Source organism: Apteryx rowi, unplaced genomic scaffold, assembly GCF_003343035.1.
Source record: "Apteryx rowi isolate R43461 unplaced genomic scaffold, aptRow1 scaffold_181, whole genome shotgun sequence".
NCBI lineage: Eukaryota > Metazoa > Chordata > Aves > Apterygiformes > Apterygidae > Apteryx > Apteryx rowi.
This window is the reverse complement of record NW_020448097.1, coordinates 635,559-653,015: the sequence shown is the minus strand read 5'-3', so window position 1 is coordinate 653,015 and position 17,457 is coordinate 635,559. Positions and strand designations below refer to the sequence as shown.

At 39.8% G+C, this 17,457-nt stretch overlaps 1 protein-coding gene across 2 annotated transcripts in view; it reads right to left on the bottom strand.

The window, feature by feature from the left end:
• Positions 1 to 14,846, bottom strand: part of WARS2 (tryptophanyl tRNA synthetase 2, mitochondrial) — a 50,921-nt gene extending 36,075 nt beyond the window's left edge. Inside the window, exon 1 of one of the 2 annotated variants that reach the window (XM_026061486.1) lies at positions 14,719 to 14,846. In XM_026061486.1, coding sequence (XP_025917271.1) covers positions 14,719 to 14,772 — 54 coding nt within the window. In that variant the 5' untranslated portion in view covers positions 14,773 to 14,846. The remainder of the gene's footprint in view (positions 1 to 14,718) is intronic. The other variant, XM_026061487.1, reaches the window with a different exon arrangement.
• Between the last annotated feature and the right edge of the window lie 2,611 nt (positions 14,847 to 17,457).

Below are 17,457 nucleotides of genomic sequence, written 5' to 3'. Positions count from 1 at the left end.
AGGGATTAAAGAGCTAACATTAAATTAGAAAGAAACATACTTGGATCAGAGCAAGTTTTCAGATAAATAGCTTCTAAGAAACAATTAACTTGTTGCCCAGAAACTGAACTAAATAAAGATCTAAATGGCAGTGCCTGGTACCCGTCTAGAATGTCAAACGCATTTATATTTAAACACAAGTAAAATTTTAATATTTATATTTAAAATGAGAAACACATTTAAAGGAGGAACATTTACAGAATATATTGACCCAACTCTATAAATTTAACTCTGCCTTCTAGGGCAAAAAAATAGACTGTAACTGCATTTGGGTTAGGCTGCCCTCTCATGCTGCCTTGTTAAAGATGACTAAGCAAATGGGTCCTTTTATGTGGTATGCTGTGTCCCACAAATGTATTCTCTCATTTGCTTTATGAGCTCCATGTGCCATTCAGTGTGCTAGCAACAGCTGTACTGACAGACGCAAGGATTATCTACAGCAGGTTGCCACAGTTCCCACTACCATACTCCCGAACATACCTCCAGACCCAGGGCATCCATAGACCTGTCATTCCCATGCCAAGTTATGCAAGTTAAGCAAATGCTGGTTTTGTGACTTCTAAGCAGCCTACAAAACAGAAGAGCTGGCTCAAGCAATCCTGGAACAAGAAGTAGTGATAACATTTGGCAGAATCTGAATGGCTTGTGCACAGCAGGTGAAGTAACCACAGACAGGCTCTGCACACAGCCAACTGGTGTCACCAATCTTACTCTAAAACACAATGGCTTCCTTGGCGAGGACACAGCTCAATAGTCTTCATTTTTTTGTGCTGTGCTCCCCAACATTCTCCACATTGACTGGAGGGACAGCATGCTAGGGCACCTGGTTCAAAGCCGAGGCACACCCCGAAGAGGCAGAGTTACAGAGCAAGTCCAATGCACACTGCAACATGCAATAGCTCTGCACCTCCTGGTTTTCAACAACATACACAGAATTGCAGTTAACAACCTTTGATGATACAAAACAGGCAGCAGCCTATCAGCCTTAACTCTTCATTAACTATTTGCCAATCATTTATTTTCCCTTTTTTATGCTAAGGCAACAAAGCTTCTTCAATCAAACTATCCAGACATATGAATCGCAGGCCCCTTTGGCTCATTTCTCCCGAGTTCAGTGAAAGGGTAAAGGATTCAGTGATACCATGTTCTTTATAAGGTCCAGCAAGTAAGATGCTAGGAGAGAAACCAAGTTAGTGCCCCAGTGACAGAAAGATACAGGCAGAGCTAAGCATGTTGGACAGTTTTGCCAGGCAGGCAAGGCATGAAGCTCAGATCGGTTGACTACATGCTACCTTCAAGTCCATTTGATTATGCACACAGTGCTGGAAGCTGCAGCTATGATAGCTACAGCAGGCATTGCTGGGAGGAGGTGGCACAAGGGGAAAGGAGAGGAAATGCAGGCTTATTGCATTGTGGAGAACACAGATAAGACACAAATTCATTGATTAAAAAATAAAAAAAAAATTGAACAACTTAGTTGAACCAACTACAATCATATAGTTAAAATCTGAGGGCACAGATGCCTTCTGGAAACAGTTCTCTGAAGCAACCAGCAGGTCTGCCTTCCTCCTGGTGCAGCTGTAGCCCAATAGGGCTACAGAAAACACACACAGCAACAGCAGACCAGGGAGAGAACAGAGAACCTTACAGTCTACTCTGGGACCTCATGTAAATAGAGTTATTCTGTCATTCTGAAACAGTCAGCTTAACTTTAATTCCTGGAAAAATATGGGAACACATAATTTGTAAGAACCTAGAAGAAATCACTGCTAGAACCTAGAAGAAATCAGATGCTAGAATGCAGGAGAAGTAGTAAAGGTCACATCCTGAGTTTCATTATATTCTGATATTATCTCAGTTTTCTCACAAGCTAGAGAAATAGCACCTAGACAAAATTTTGTATACTTGGGCGTAAAACCACCCAGAAAAAAAACAAAACAGCAATTATTGATGGCTCACTGTGGGCATGGAAAGATGTATCAAATACAGTTTTGCAGGGTTTGTCCTGGGTCCAGTATTATTAAATATTAAAATATTTTCATTAGTTACCTGGATGATGAAATAAAAAGTATTCATTAAATCTACAGATAACACAAAGGTGGGAAGGATCATAAGGGCTCAAAATGATCTTGACAGAATGAAGAAATGGTCTGAAAAATAAGGATGCTATTTAACAGGGAGAAGGACAAGCTTCTATACAGAGAGGAATACTCAGTTACACAAACAGTGGATGGAGAACAGCTGTCTAGGTAACAATTGCAGAACAGGATCTGGCATTTATAACATTTCAGAAGCAGAACAGGAATCAGTGTCATGCTGCTGCGAAAACACTAAATAAATAAAATACAGCAATAACTTCACAGGATACGTAAATAGGTTTAAAATCCAGAAGACGAATCAATTCTCCTACCATACTTAGGATGAGGATGGCCTCAGGCTGAAGCACCGGGACAAGCGTTGGGTCCTGCATATCAAAACACTAGCAAAAACAGGCCACAGAAGAACAAGTCTAATGAGAAATCTCAGAAATAATACTACAGAGGAAAGCCTGAAAGAACTGAGGTTTAGTCCAACGCAAGGAAGACAGGGAGGGACGAGGTAATAGCCTTAAATATGTAGAAGTCTGACGGATAAAACGTTTAATGTGATTTTGGGGACTATGGTTAATAGGGTAAGAAACAATGAGCTTAAGTTGCAGCAAGGAAGATTCAGACCAGATGTAAGGAAACCTTTCCAACAGTTAGAAGAAGAAAACACTTCAAAAAAAGTGCTTAGAGAAGTTGTGATGTCTGCAATAGTGGAAACCTTTATTTAAAAAAAATATATACAAAATGTGTAAGGAAAGATGTAGCTGATTTTTACTTTGGGACAGGAGAAGCACCAGGTCATCTCTAGTTGGCTCTCTTTCAGTCCTCTGAGCCTACAACCTCATTTAGGCATAATTAAGGTCAAAGTGAGATGACCAAAGAGGATGGAAGAAAAATCAGAATTCTATTTTGATAGGCTAGAGCTCATGGTATTTCAAGCTTCAAGTCTACCCGTATTTCAGAAAAAATTGAGAACGGAGTCCTTTTCACAGGTAGCAGCCGGACACTGATACGCTTTGAAACCGTTCTGTGTTGTTGAAAGGTGAGAAATATGGGTTATCATTTAATGCCTGTAACCTGGGATGTACCTGTATTCAGAAATGTACACTGCTTTCCTAGGATAAAACTGATAGAAACAAGAAAAGAATGAGCACTCAATTTCCTGTAAGAGAGGGACAGGTATTTTACTGTCAAAATGTAAAAAAATGTGTATTGCATTTCTGAATTATAAGTATAGGTTATTGAATATATGAAATGTTGATCTGCTTTTAAGTCAATAGATGAAACCATTTTAAGTATTGAAACATCACAATCTTAAAACAAACAAATAAACAAAAAGCTAAAGAATGCCCCCCCATAACTAAATACTTCCCTCCCAGAGAAACCAGAGAAGTTCTATGTTTTTGATCACAGTTGTATCCAAATGTCTTAAAAACATCTGATCACTGTTGCTCCTTCTCTGACCTCTAGCTGAAAGAAAGTTTATTTTATTTTTTATATATTTTGTTCAAGTAAGGAGTCTGCATGCTACCAAGTTTGCCTTATGGAATATAAACAAAGACTATTGACTTACATTTAGAGGGATGTTTCTTAAAAAATAATTTTCATTATGAATTACTATGTTTCTTCACAGTCCTAGAAACTCAAAGAGTAGTTGCTTCCCCTTCATTATTTTATCTGTCAATTAACTGGAGGAGGGAAAAATTTGGCTTCATTTCACATGGAGCCAAAACTAACACAGCTGTTTAAAAACTTTCACCTTGTGGTCACTGGCTCAAATTCATCTCAGGTGAAAAGAAAAGTTTAAAACCACCTGATGGCTTGAGAGGCCTTATGAAGTGGAAGTTTCAGTAAAATCCCTAACAGTTCATGTGGGCACATCATGAAGAAAATGCCACAACTGGTTCTCTTTGTCTATGCCTGAGATAATTCTATCAATTTAAATATTTTAGAAGTTATAATCATATTTATTTAAGAGACCACTACAGCATTTTTTAACCTTTTTCTGAAGTGAACTAGATGATACTCAGAGACTACATTTAAACTGATTTATCAGTGCAGGCTGGTCCAGAAGTCACCAAACTTGGCAAACTGTTTCCACAGGAAGAACAAGCAAGAGATTAGGAATTGATGAGGGGAGCACAGAGAGAGAGAGAGAGGTCCATGTATGCTCAGGTCCTGCCCTGAAGCAGGACGTAGACGAGGCATGTTCCTGTGCCCAGGAGCACGGAGGCACTTCTGGATGCCACAGTTTAGACACAGGCACTGACCCCAAGGAGTAAATAGACAGCAAAAGTTATATTCTCTTCCTAAAGAATTTAATCCAAGGTTAGATTGAAGACAGGAAGAATGGAGTGTCTATATTTTCATTGTCTGTACCTAAACGAGCAGACAAGCAACTACTGACTTTACAACTACTGAAAGTTTCTGCCGAGAGTGCAAAATCTTTGCTGATGTGAGAGGAAGTTCCTGAAGGACAGACACACCTAATGTGCTCCAGCATCTTCAGTCACTAGCACAACAAATGCTGCTTAAAAAATCTGGTTTTATCACTAAGATTTAAGGAATGTAAAAATAAAAGCAATACAAATAAGGGTTATCACATTTGAGATCTAAAGCATGTACAAGTCTATAGAACATTACCTGTGAGACTAGGTTGGCCAAAGCACACTTCATAAAAGTCACAGCATACTGTAGTCACAGTCCTACTTATCACACACCTTAAGCCCATAAGCTTCAAATGAAAAGTTCCCTATTTCCTGTAGGACACTGCTTTATTTTAAAGATGAGATCTCCCTTGCCGACTTACCTATATTATTCAAACTGGCCCAGAGGACCCTAGGCAAATTACCAGCTCTCAATTTGGATGTACCCTCTGGACTACAGCAGTGTAAAAGAAGTGGAATGTTAGCACTGCAGTTGTCCCAGGGATATGTAACTCAGCACTTCTCTTTGAGTACCTGTATGTATTCTGCTAGAGACTTGCAATCAATATTGTGTAGGAACTTAAGGTCTATTTGATGGTCAACTGTAACAATGTCTCTCTGAAGACAGGGACATCACCTCTGGCTGCTCTGACATGGCTTAATGCAAAGTGCTGACATTGCTATAACTCAAAGATCTCAAATATGGATGTTTCCAGAAAAATACAGTAAAAGCATATGGCTAGCAGAATGCGTACTCATTCTTGGTGGCAGTAACTACCTGGTCTAATTTGTTGCCAGTGGAGATGCAAAATGAGATTTGGTCAGGAATTCAGAGGGCTGGACCCTTCATTCCCTTTTCATAAGCAACAAAGAGGCTTTGAAATGTTTGAAATTGTTTTGTCCTTCTGTGCAAAAGGAAAGCACCCTATGGATGCCTAATAAGTACAGCCTTTCCACATCTTGGCAAGTATGTGGTTTCAAGAAAAATATTTGCAAATGGATAACCCAATTCAAGTAGAAGTCAAAGACCACCTTTGAAAGAAACTTTGATGTGGCTATAAAGAGATTATATTTAGGCAAGATAGCATAATGTGGTTCTGTCATCAAAAGTTTGTAGCTTCCTCTATATCTTTGCTGAGGTTAATGTAAAAAGAAATGCTGATAAGCAGAAAAGGAAATTCCCATGAGACTTTCTGTGATTAAAGAAGAATCCCTGGAAAGAACTGTTTCTCTTGCTGGGTAAGCTCAGAATAGGCCATTTAGAAATCCTGTTGGCAAAGGACAAGAATATTAGAGTATGTATGAGCGCAAGAGCAAGTGACAGAAATGGATGCTATGCAAATCTTCTGTCAGATCATTAGGAAGCCTTAAGTCTTTTATTAATGTGGAAATGTTGATGTATCTTTTCCAAAGCACAGATACAAAGCAGATTTCAAGGTGAGAACTATGCACCTGGCAAAAAGGAATAGATGGTAGTGAGCCTAGAAATTGGGAAGATGTTAGCAACTGTTTTTTTTTTTTTTTTTTAAAAAAAAAACATTGGCCAACAACCTTCCAAATGAGAATAACAGCTCAGCATCCATATTGTGAAGACAACATTAAGACAACCAAGGCATAACGTTTGATTGTCAGTGAGAAGATTGCACTGACTAGACTCAGGACTACAATAATCATACAACATCAGGCAGATTGGAAATATGTATACAATCTCTTCTCACTTTAGCTTCCAAATAGTTCTGGGAATTAGAAGAGTTATGCAGGAGCTTTGAGTCTCAAAAATGGAAATGTATCTCTAGCTGACCCTGGGATCTTTCTGCACAGGAACAGAAATAGTGACAGTCCACTCAAACCAGTCTACAGTAGATTTGAATTTGCAGGAAATCACTTAAATCACTCCAGAAGGGAGAAAGGAACCCTAAGCAAGACTTCACATGAAAACTAGAAGCTCCAAAAGTATACCAGCTCTTAGGTGAACTAGGTGGGCTCACCCCACTTTGAATGTTCCAGGGAAAAGCACTGAAAGGCAAAAGTACCTTCTAACATATACTGTAAGGTTCCAAGCTCCTTATCTATAAACTAGGTAATATAAACAAAAAATCCTAGTCTGTATAATTATTAAAGTGCCAACTAAATATGAATTGAGCATAGCAAGGTGCTATCTGCCTGGTTACGAAAATAACGTCAGTATGAACCACTTACTGGTGTTACCACATAACGCACCTATGTGCAACACCGTGAAAACTGAAGAAACCCTTGTCAGTGGTCCCTGCACACAACACTGATTCTTCATTCAGACATCATTGAAACTATCAAGTCAACTTCACCATTCTACTCCTTGTGACATCTTCAAGCAGTGGAAGCAAGCCCTAGCAAAATTCAAAGAACTAGAAGTTAAAAGTTAGAAACGGACATTTCATTTCTGGTAGGCACCATTAGATTCCAGCACAGGAAGGAGGAAAATGAATAAATAAATATAAATGAATAATATAAAAATATACACCTTTATATACATTTTACATATATGTGTGTATATATTTATATTCAGTTATATATTTTATTTAAATATATGCATATACTTCTTCCTCCTTGCAGTGAGAACTTCAGCATACTTTCAAGGTGGACATCTCTGGGGACAAGAATGTATTTCATCTCGTTCAGCAGATGCATAGATTTGTGTGATACAACAGAAAATGATAAAGCCTGCTATAAGATTTTTCCAAGTTGGGGACTATGAGAATGGTATCATCACAGCTAGTAGCAGTCACGGTCTTGAGTAACCAAAAGAAAAACAGTTTCAATTTATTATTCAAAAACTCAGCAGAGCTCAAAAAATAAGTGATCCAAGGCAACTTAACTGACTTAATGTTTAGGGGTTTTCTACACTTCAACTTCTGATCCTACTGTAACTTGAGTCAACTCCACAAAATGTTTGTTCATCTAACCCTAGAGTCCCAGGATAAACCACAACTTGTGTCATGGAAAACCTAATTGTTGAATGTCTAGAATAGCACTTGCCATATTAGTAAATGGAAATTCTATCTGTCAATTAAATGGCATTAAAACAGGACCCCCAGTTTGCGGTCTAGAGATAGAGGTGTGTTCCACTACAGACAGTACAATTCACAGTATGTTTGTCCAATATACGCAGAGATACTTAAACAGAACTTCAACATCCAGGATTGCCAGTGTAGCATCTTTCATTAAACTCACTTTACAAAAACGAGTTAATAAAAACAGATGTCCCTCCAGAGAAAAATCAAGCTCAGCCAAGACACTCAAAGCAAGGGCCAGAGGGGGAAAGAATTGTGGGACTCTACCCAAGCCCTGCCAAGATGCCAGAATAAAGGGCTGTTTCCTGCTAAAACAATCTACATTTACCAGACTTTATTGTTAGAACTCTATGGAAATGAATAGGACCAGTTCATGTCTCAAAGACCCTGCATTTCTGTCTACAATGGGGTCTCTCTCCTGTCCAGCTACAACAGTGTCCAAAATCCACTACAAACAAAGCATGAGGCAAGACTGATTAGGAGAGGTCTCTCTCCAACTAGAACTTCCTCTATGTGGAAACATGAGTCCTGCCAAACCCAATGAAGACCCAACAAACGTATATTCTCTCACTGCATACTAACTTCCTTTTACCTCTGAAAATGATAGACAAGCAGATGGCTTCCTTCTGGTGTAGAGAACACCTCCAATGCTTTATCTGAAAGATAAGTCAGTTACCCTAAAGGATTAAACATAAGTTATTTAGCGATTAAAATTAAAATCAATGACTGATTAGGAAAAGACTTTCTTTCTGTCACTGAGAGGAGAGACTAAAGACCTAAACCAAAGGCTGGAACATTTTGTTGCTAAATTCCACTGACTTCAGGAGGAGTTTGTTAACTCAGTAAGTTTGAGTATCTGTGCCCAACAACAACAGTCAGAAAGATAAAATTCAGGAAAATAGGAAACCAGGAAATTAAAGAAAACAGAAAACTAGTTACCAATTTCTATGTAGGAATCCACAAAAAGGCTACTTCTCTTTGGAGAACATTTCTTATGTCACCTAGATCCTTCCTAAAAGCCCTGTAGATTATAATGTATTGAACAACCCCATACTGGACACCAGGAAACAGCATGGCTCTTTGCAATCAAATAGGTATTTGCATTTCCAACTTCTCTCTCAGTTGAAAGCACGTCACTGCCCCCAACCTTCGTGCTCTGCAGAAGAAAGAGATGCTACACCAGGGACTGTTCCAACCATAAATCCAAGGCAGGCACTTAAAACTTCTCTGCTCATCCATCAATCTCAGTACACAAATGCCTGGATGGTTGTTCTGAAGTTGACCTGCTGTAGTAACCTGTGTACAAGCACAGCTTGTTACATGCATCTGGGGACTCATTTCATTAATGTTTAACAAAGTGACCCCAATGTGATAGCAACAAATTCGAGATGAGAACGCAGATGCCTTTAAGTAGTTTGCTATTCATTTATAACAGCTGAATGATACCAAAAATCGAGCTCTCTCTCTCACTACAGTTTCAACTTCAATGTTTGAAATCCTTAAGGATTAGGGCCTGGTGATTTCAGCTACCTCCTTTATCCATAATCCATACGGTAACTATAGCTAATGATTTTCAAGATTAAATTTGCAATCTAGGAAAAGCATGTTAATGGTTCCCTCCATCCTTCAATTTTTATCTTTAATGGCATTTTTGCAGCAACCTTAATTTAAAAACAGCAAATGTGCCCAGTCATTAACACAACTAGCATAGTAAGAATGGCGTGATCAGGTGGCCTGAAAACAAAAAGGACAATATGTAATCATAATATGAATCAAATGTCATCATATCCAACCAGTCTGAAGATCTTTTCTTAAAGTACTGAGAATACTGGCCAGAATCTGAGGTTCACAGAGGCCTAGCAAAGTATCAGAAGACCAAAAAGGACAAATGTCATTCCTGTCTTCAAAAGAAAGGGAAGGAGGACCACTCTGGGAGCTAGTTTGCTTATTTGCTTAGCATCAATTCTCAGTGAGCAAAACAAAACATTTCTGTATTTCCTTAGAAGGTAACTAGAGTTTAAGAAAAAAAAAAAAAACAGTAAACATGGATTTGTTAAAAGCAAAACATGCCAGACTAGTCTAACTTTGGCCACAAGACCCATCAGGTTGTCACAACAGACAAAGAAGCAGCAAATAACATGCATCTTGATTTTGGTCACAAACTGTAAAGCCAGCTAGAGAAACAGCACCCTAGAGGGATCTATCCTGTGACTTTTTTTCAGCTATTAACTCGGGTAAAGAAACAGGTACACTTCTAAATGGGCTGCTAAGACTGCCAACATGTTGGCTTAGATTCCTTGAATTAGAAAGTCTTGTACTTGCAATGGTCCTGACCAAATATTCATCAGGAATCTTTTCTGTGCAACATTCATTGAAATGTAGAAGTAGGCATCCTTAGGACTGTGGGACTCAAACCAATCTTCTCTCTGCATGACCTGAACACTGTCTGCTAGAGTCACTGCCCTGAATTTCATTACATCAAGTTCAACTTTGAGTCTAGAATAAATGGCCAAACACTAGCACCAAAGAGGAAAGAAAAGTATTTTATATAAAAAAAATCCAGCCCTTGTGACTAGAAGATACAGTTCTACATCGTGCAAGGCCAAAAGAGAATTCATAACACAATAAAGGAGACTCCTGTAAAAGTGGACAGAGATGGGAACTGTAGAGCATCAAAGTGTGCAACTTAGCAACTGCAATACAATCATTGTACTAGATCAAGCGCAAAGGCCAGGAAAGGCTTACCCATCAAAGACAAAAGACAAAAGTAGGAGAGAAAGCAGCTAAATGAGAGTAAGAGGTCCATGTTTCCATCGAAAGATGCTCTCAGGAAGAACGGCTCTAAGAACAGGAACAAATGTTACAATATTATTACAATGACTGCAATAGTGTTAATTGCTTTGCTACTGGAGGACAAAAATAGTGCCAAAGACTCCCGACATCCTCAGGATGGCAAATAACATCTAAAAGTAGGCCTCCTGCTGGGAGCCTGGAAAGCTACCTAGAGATGCATGAGAATCTATAACCAAAAGCAAGACCTCATCCATCTTCTAATTGGCTGGGGCAACATCAACAGTAAACCATCTTTTGGCATGTCTCAGACATACTATCTAGGAACTGCTACAGGCAAGGACCTGAGTGTCATATCAAAGAGTCTGAAGGGTTAAGCACAGTGCTGACTAGGCTTCTCTCTGAGCAAATGAGAAGTCCATTATGCGGTATAGAGGCAAAAAGAGATATCCTGTCCAATAGCTTCAGTTCACACCAATAAAAAAATTGCTCAGCACTTAGTCACAGGCATTGGCAATACTGCTGATAAATAAGATTTCCTCCCCTAATCACCTAGGCACATATAGTCCTTATCTTTACCTCATTCACTTCCCTAGATTTTTCCAGCAGCAGTTGTTATGGCTAGGAGTGAAGGTCTGAATTAGAGAAAATAAAGCCTATAGGGGCTGGAATTCTACCAGTGACCATGTCTCTTGATCTTAAGTTATTTGGCATATATATTCCAACCGTGAGACTATAGAGAGATTATCAGATGAAGATATCTATGTAATAGTTAACCTACAGAATTCAATGACCAACACAAAATCTGAGGCCAGATTCAGTAAGTTTCCAGACATAATTGGACATTTACATTAATAGCAACAATGTCTAGAGCTCTGCTGACATGACCAAACCTCTACTATTTCATATTTTATCATGCCATAAACCTGACTGACTCAGATGAAATTTTCCCACTGCCAGGTTATGCCATAGCTGGAATTCTCAGAATTTTATCAATAATTCCTTAGAGTACCTGTTAATGGCCATTTTTAAGAGTGTCCTATCAAAGAAACAAACATGATGAAACAAGTTCCCATAACCTTGGCTTAGAGACCACTGAAGGACAGTAAATCAAAAAACTTGAAAATAAGCTCTTAAAAGTCAAATGCCCAAAAATATAGATCAGTCCCTCCAATAAAATGTTACTTTCTTCTTAACCACATATATTATGACTACATATTCCAGCTACGGGCTAGAAATATGCACAATACAAAATAGAGAGGACCTTTCCACAGCATGATAAATCCAGCATAATGATGAACTGTGTCCTCCAGTAAAACACAGCTGAAATCACAGAAACTGCATCTTGTCAAAATATGAATGCATTGTCAAATATTTAAAACACCACAACTTTAAGGGTGCCAGTGGACATTTACTACTTAAGCTTGAACACAAACACATTTCCAGCCTGAAGTCTGAATATTCCTCATTAGCACACAACAAATACATGATTTGTTCCAAGCTGTACACCGTAATAGTTAATTACACTGAAGTGCAGCCTGGCCGCAGAAACAGCAAAAATCAGGAAACCAACATTTTCTTCTTATTAGAGTGTAATTCTTTCAAGATAGCCATAAGAGGGTACTTAAACTGAGAGCAAAGTAAGAAAAGTCCACAGCATATCAAACTTGCAAATCTAAAATCAGAGAAAATTTAAAATACAACTGCTAGCTTTTTAGTGATATGGAGTTACATAACACTGACTTTGGGCCTCTTGTTTTTTAAATTAAAACATTCAAAGAATAATATCAAGGAAGTATATTCTCAGATACCTATTACATCCAAAGGACTTCAGGTAACAGTAACCAAGGGACAAAGCACCTGATGAGTAATCTTGATCTGAAGGGTGACTTAAAGCTGGCAAAGAAATTCATGTCAGAAGGAATACAAAGATGCAATGGGACCATGTCTGCTCAAAGCAGATTTCTCTTCTGACTAGAATAAAATAGAAGCCTTTACTAGAGGGATGAAGTCAGGAGAGTATCTGGAGTCCTAAAAGGATACTGAACAGATCCCAAAGAGTTACCATGAATAGCAGGAAACATAAATGTATACAAACATTTTTGTATTTAAAGAAAGAGAGGTTTAGAGACATCTTTGTAAGACATGCATGTTATCTGCTAGGGCAAACACATTACAGGGACAGTGTAATTATTCAAAACCTGAAGTGTTCTAAACCTAGGAAGATTTAGGTACATGTAAGTGAAATGAAATCAAAACATCTAAAGGAATGGAAACACCCAACAGGCTCATTGAGTATGCCATGTCAAGACTCTTTACGTCTTCTACATAGTTAAAACTCAGAGTTTTCTTATATACAAATAAATTCTGAAACACAGGAAAAAAAAAGCCTAATGTAAGTGGTTTTGTTGATCTTCACATCAGAAACCTTACCTCTGCCCTACAGTGGAAGCATACAGTTACTAAGTAAAGTATCTCCCCTAAGTTTCATATGGAATAACAGGTTTTCACTCTTTCCCTCCTACTCCCCCTCCTCAACATACCAACTCTTTCAAAACAGGGCAGAATCAAGGTCATTTGCATGCTATTAATTGTATTGATACGTAACTGAAATATACTTTCATTTCTTAAGTTTAACCTTAAAAATTCCAGTTCCAAAATAATTCCAGCAGTTCTGCAGTTTGTAGTTTACCAAGACTTACTAATATATACACAAACTTTACATGAATAATTGTATTTTTTAGCTTGGAATTCTCTGGGACAGTAACTCCTTCGTTCAGAAGCAGAACAGCTAGAATTAAATTACTGCAAGGTCACAGATGGCAGGGATAACACTGAGGCATTAAAAGTTATATTTTATCTTCTACTTGCTATTTCTCTTCACAAGCAACCTGAAACTTACCTACCCTGACACCAATTCTGGATAAAGTGTTCCATTACAGAAATCTAACATACCACCCAGAATTTGGATGAAATATGAAAGTGAGCATGATTTCCATGAAAAAGCCAAGTGTCCAAATAAGGAAAAACACATTCAGTAAAATGAGGCAATGTTAATATCGTTCTCATCAGGTAAAGCATCTTCTACCACTCATTGCAATAACAGTCGGATTACAAGTTGCATAAAAATTTAAATTCTAAGGCAGATCACTTATGGATAGAAACAAGGAGGAGGATGGCTACAAACACATGCTCACTGAATTAAAATGCTAGCTGACTTGGTTGATTGCTCAGGGAGTCTTCCCAAATATGATCAATGCAAGTGATTGCTTCTATTTCAATTTCATAATAGAGTAAGAGGAAGAAACAAAAAAGCAAGTTCCTATTCCTTATGGTCACAGTGAAAATCCCAAATGCATGAAACAAATTCAACAACTACTGTGACCTGTCAAAGTGGTGTAAGTACCAAGATGGAGACTTGAAATATATCTTCTGACTAATTTTCAGACACCTATACGATTTTTTTCTCCTGGAAAAAAACAGCAGACAGCAAACAGGAGTTCGTAGCTTTTAGGTACACTTAAAATTGTAAGATAATGCTCTGGGGAAAAGCGGAAAAGATAAGACCAATGCTGAAATCTTGAATAATGTCTAATGGTACTTCAATGCTTGAACAACTGGCAAAACATGATCTTTTGTGACTTTTTGGGGGGGAGGAGAAGGGCTCAGTTAATATTAAGTGAAACATATCTGGAGAATTACCTGGGGTACCACCTTTTCTCCACGGTTCAAGCAACAACATTCTTCACAGGACAAGGATTTAGGATTTGTACATGTGCGGACTGTAGCAGCTTGAGAATTACTTGGAATATGCACCCGCACCTGGAGCCAGTCAAGAGCGGCCACTGCCGCACAGATTCACACCCTACCGCAATCTTTATTAGCTTCGAAGTAGGCACACAGCCCCAGAGGGATCCTTTTCTCTTAACACCTTCCCCGCGCCACAACACCGATTTTAATCCCGTCGGCAACGATAGGGCCGTGTCAGTGATCTCCCAGTGCGGGCTCACACGGGGACTTCCTCGACCCTGCAGAGCGCTCGTGGCAGCCCTTCCCTTTCCCGGCAGGCCTCGGCTCGGGCCCACCAGGGCGCCGGGCAGTCCCCCGGGGGGAACCGGGGCTGAGCCCCCCCACCTTCCTCTCTGCCCTTGCCCGACACCCACCACCCCCCGCACGGCGCAGCTACCGCGCATGCGCGGCGCCACTCCGCTGCACGGGGGCGGTCCGACGTTTGGGCCAGCCTCGCCTGCAGTGCAGAACTCAGCCCGGGCCGGAGAGACCGGGGAAGGCCCCCGCGGGAGTGGGGAAGCGCCCCGGGCCGGTTACCTGGCCGAGGGTCCCGCGGTGCAGGGCCCGGATCATGCCAACCGGTGTCGCCATGGAAAAGGTGGAGAGGGGCCCAGGGGGAAGGGAACCAGGAGAGAAGCCCGGAAGAGCCCGCGCATGCGCATAAGAAGGACGAGCGGCTCGTGGGGCTCCAGAATGCGCGCGCGCACCGCCAGAGCGCCGCCGGTGCTCGCGTGATGCGTTGGGGGNGGAAGAGCCCGCGCATGCGCATAAGAAGGACGAGGGGGGGGGGGCGCTAGAGGATGTGGTCACGTGACGAGAGAGCGCCGCCGGTGCTCGCGTGATGCGTTGGGGGCCGACCGTTGCCGCGGTAGTCCCGGTCGCGCTGTGCGGAGGGCCGGGGCCTCTCAGGTTTGCCTTGTCCTTGCGGCAAACTGCAGTGCTTCTCCCCCATTTTCCCACAGTTCCCTGCCTGATGCGCAGGTTGCCCTTCAGACCGCCTCCCCACCTCGGCTGTGTCTCTCCCCTGGGGTCGCAATTCCCTGTTAAAGCTCCAACGTCTCCCTGGCTCCCCTCCCCATTCCCCTCAGGGGCACCGACTCCTGCCCCACGCTCTGGAGCACTGGCCTTGCCGAAAAATCCTCCCCATCTCTGCCCAGCTCATTTATCCTTCCTCATCAAACTATCCAAAGTTAATCCCTGCAGATGCCTTCTCTTTGCCCTAAACTTGCTCCCCTTGGCGCTGTACCTAAAACCCCATTTTACTTGCGGGGATCTCTCTTAAACAGCTCCCTTTGGCTTTAACCCACCACGCAGCAATCCACCACCATTTCCTCAATTCCAGTCTGCATCTGTGCGCATATCCTTTCTGCTGCACCACAACACAGAACCAAAACAAATAGTTAACACTGAAGTTAAAAAGAAGGTTTAACATGTTCCCAAAGACTTTGTACCTCAACCTTTCCTGTCTGGTCTCTCAGGGAGGATTCCCGGTTTCTATCCAGCCCTAAATGCAACTCCCAGGGTGGGAAGCCACAGAATATTTGTTACTAATTTTCAGGTGTTGTAAACTGGGGATCATTTGCAGGGTTGGAAACATCTGGGGCAGTGAGTGTGGGAATCTGTTATTGCATTATTTGTGGAATCTGAAACCAGTAGTCAGAAAAGAAGATGCAGTTATAGCTTTGTGTTAGTGACAGTACACAGCATATTGGTGATTCTTTCCAGTAGGCAACTCAGTACTGAGCAAGATTAATTCAAACCCTATCCCTGAGAACATTACCGTAAAATGTTCCTAACTGTAAAATCTTAATTTAATTTTAATAGTTAAAAACACTCAAAGTTTATGAAAGTTTATTTAATTATTTTCACTTTGATGCATTGGTTAATAATAATTTTTACATTTTAAAACTCTGTGTATTTACAGTGCTTAGTACATTGGAGCCTAATCTACATTTAGTTCCCTAGACTATACTATAATACAAATTTTAAAAAATCTACTTTGCACAGTCAATAATAGTTTTAACTTTAATCCAAAAATTGTACACATGATTTTTTCCAACATTTACATCATCGCTATAAATATTGTTATTGGCATTGTTAATATTTTGGGCTAAAAACTTCCATTCATGGTGTCCATCTTAGGCTGAAATTTTTATGAAGTTTTATGTTTCAGCAAAAATGTGTCAGCCATATTCGAGAACATAATTAGGCAAAAAACAAGTGAGGCTGCTTAAATTATAGGGAAGAAGCTGAAAAAAGGGAAAGTCCAGGTGATATTTTTTGAGATTTTCCAGTCCTAAGACCGAGACAGGCAAAAAATACTAGACGTGAGCCTGTGGTTGCTCCACTAATGTGAGACTGAAGATGTACTTTGAGTGGAGCATGGGGTGACATTCCAGGTGGTGGGAGGGGTGTACTTACACATTAGCCTGTATTTCACAGTTAGAACGGTTCTTGGTTGAAGACTATTTGGAGCAGGTAGGGTCGTCTTAAACTAACACAGTGAAGAAGGGAACGCTGAAAAGGCAAATGGAATATAAACTTAATTTCAAAAAGTTGTAAAGAAAATGAGATAATGTAGAAAGGAAATACGAAAACAATTTTTCAGTTGTGAAGAATTTAAAAACAAACTCTTTTCCAGTATGTAATTACCAAGGAGAAATCTTCAAAGCATCTACTAAGTATAAATATTTAATGTTAATAGAAATCAGTAAGTCAGACATTGGTTTCAGGCAAAATGGTGAGGAAAAAAGCTGTGTGTGATTCAGGGATAAAAGACTAAAGAATGAAGGTATAGGTAACGCTACTTAAAAAGAATGAGGGAAATAGTTTTCTCCAAGAAACCTAAATTTAATTTTTGAGGTTATTAGAATTTGAGTTAAGAAATATAACAGTATAAAGGCAATACTGCTTAGATTTTTGTAATATCTTTGGCTCAGCACCATAGAGAATTCTAAGTAAACATACAGAAAAGCATATAGTAAATGGACTAAGGGCTGACTAGCTGGCAGCTCTCAAAAAGTATTTGTCAAATTTGAATTGGGAGACTTTTCAGCAGAGTGCTACAATAATTTATGCTTGGCCCTACTCAGTACTGTTAGGCCCTACTCAGTACTGTTACCAATAACTTGGAAATAGATATTTTAATGATTTCTATTTAAATATGTCCTTGACACAAATATTGACAGAGTTGTAAATAACACCAAAAACATGGCGAGCACTCAGACCATTCTGATAATCAGTCTTTTAAAACAAAGTGTGGTTTAAAATTAAACT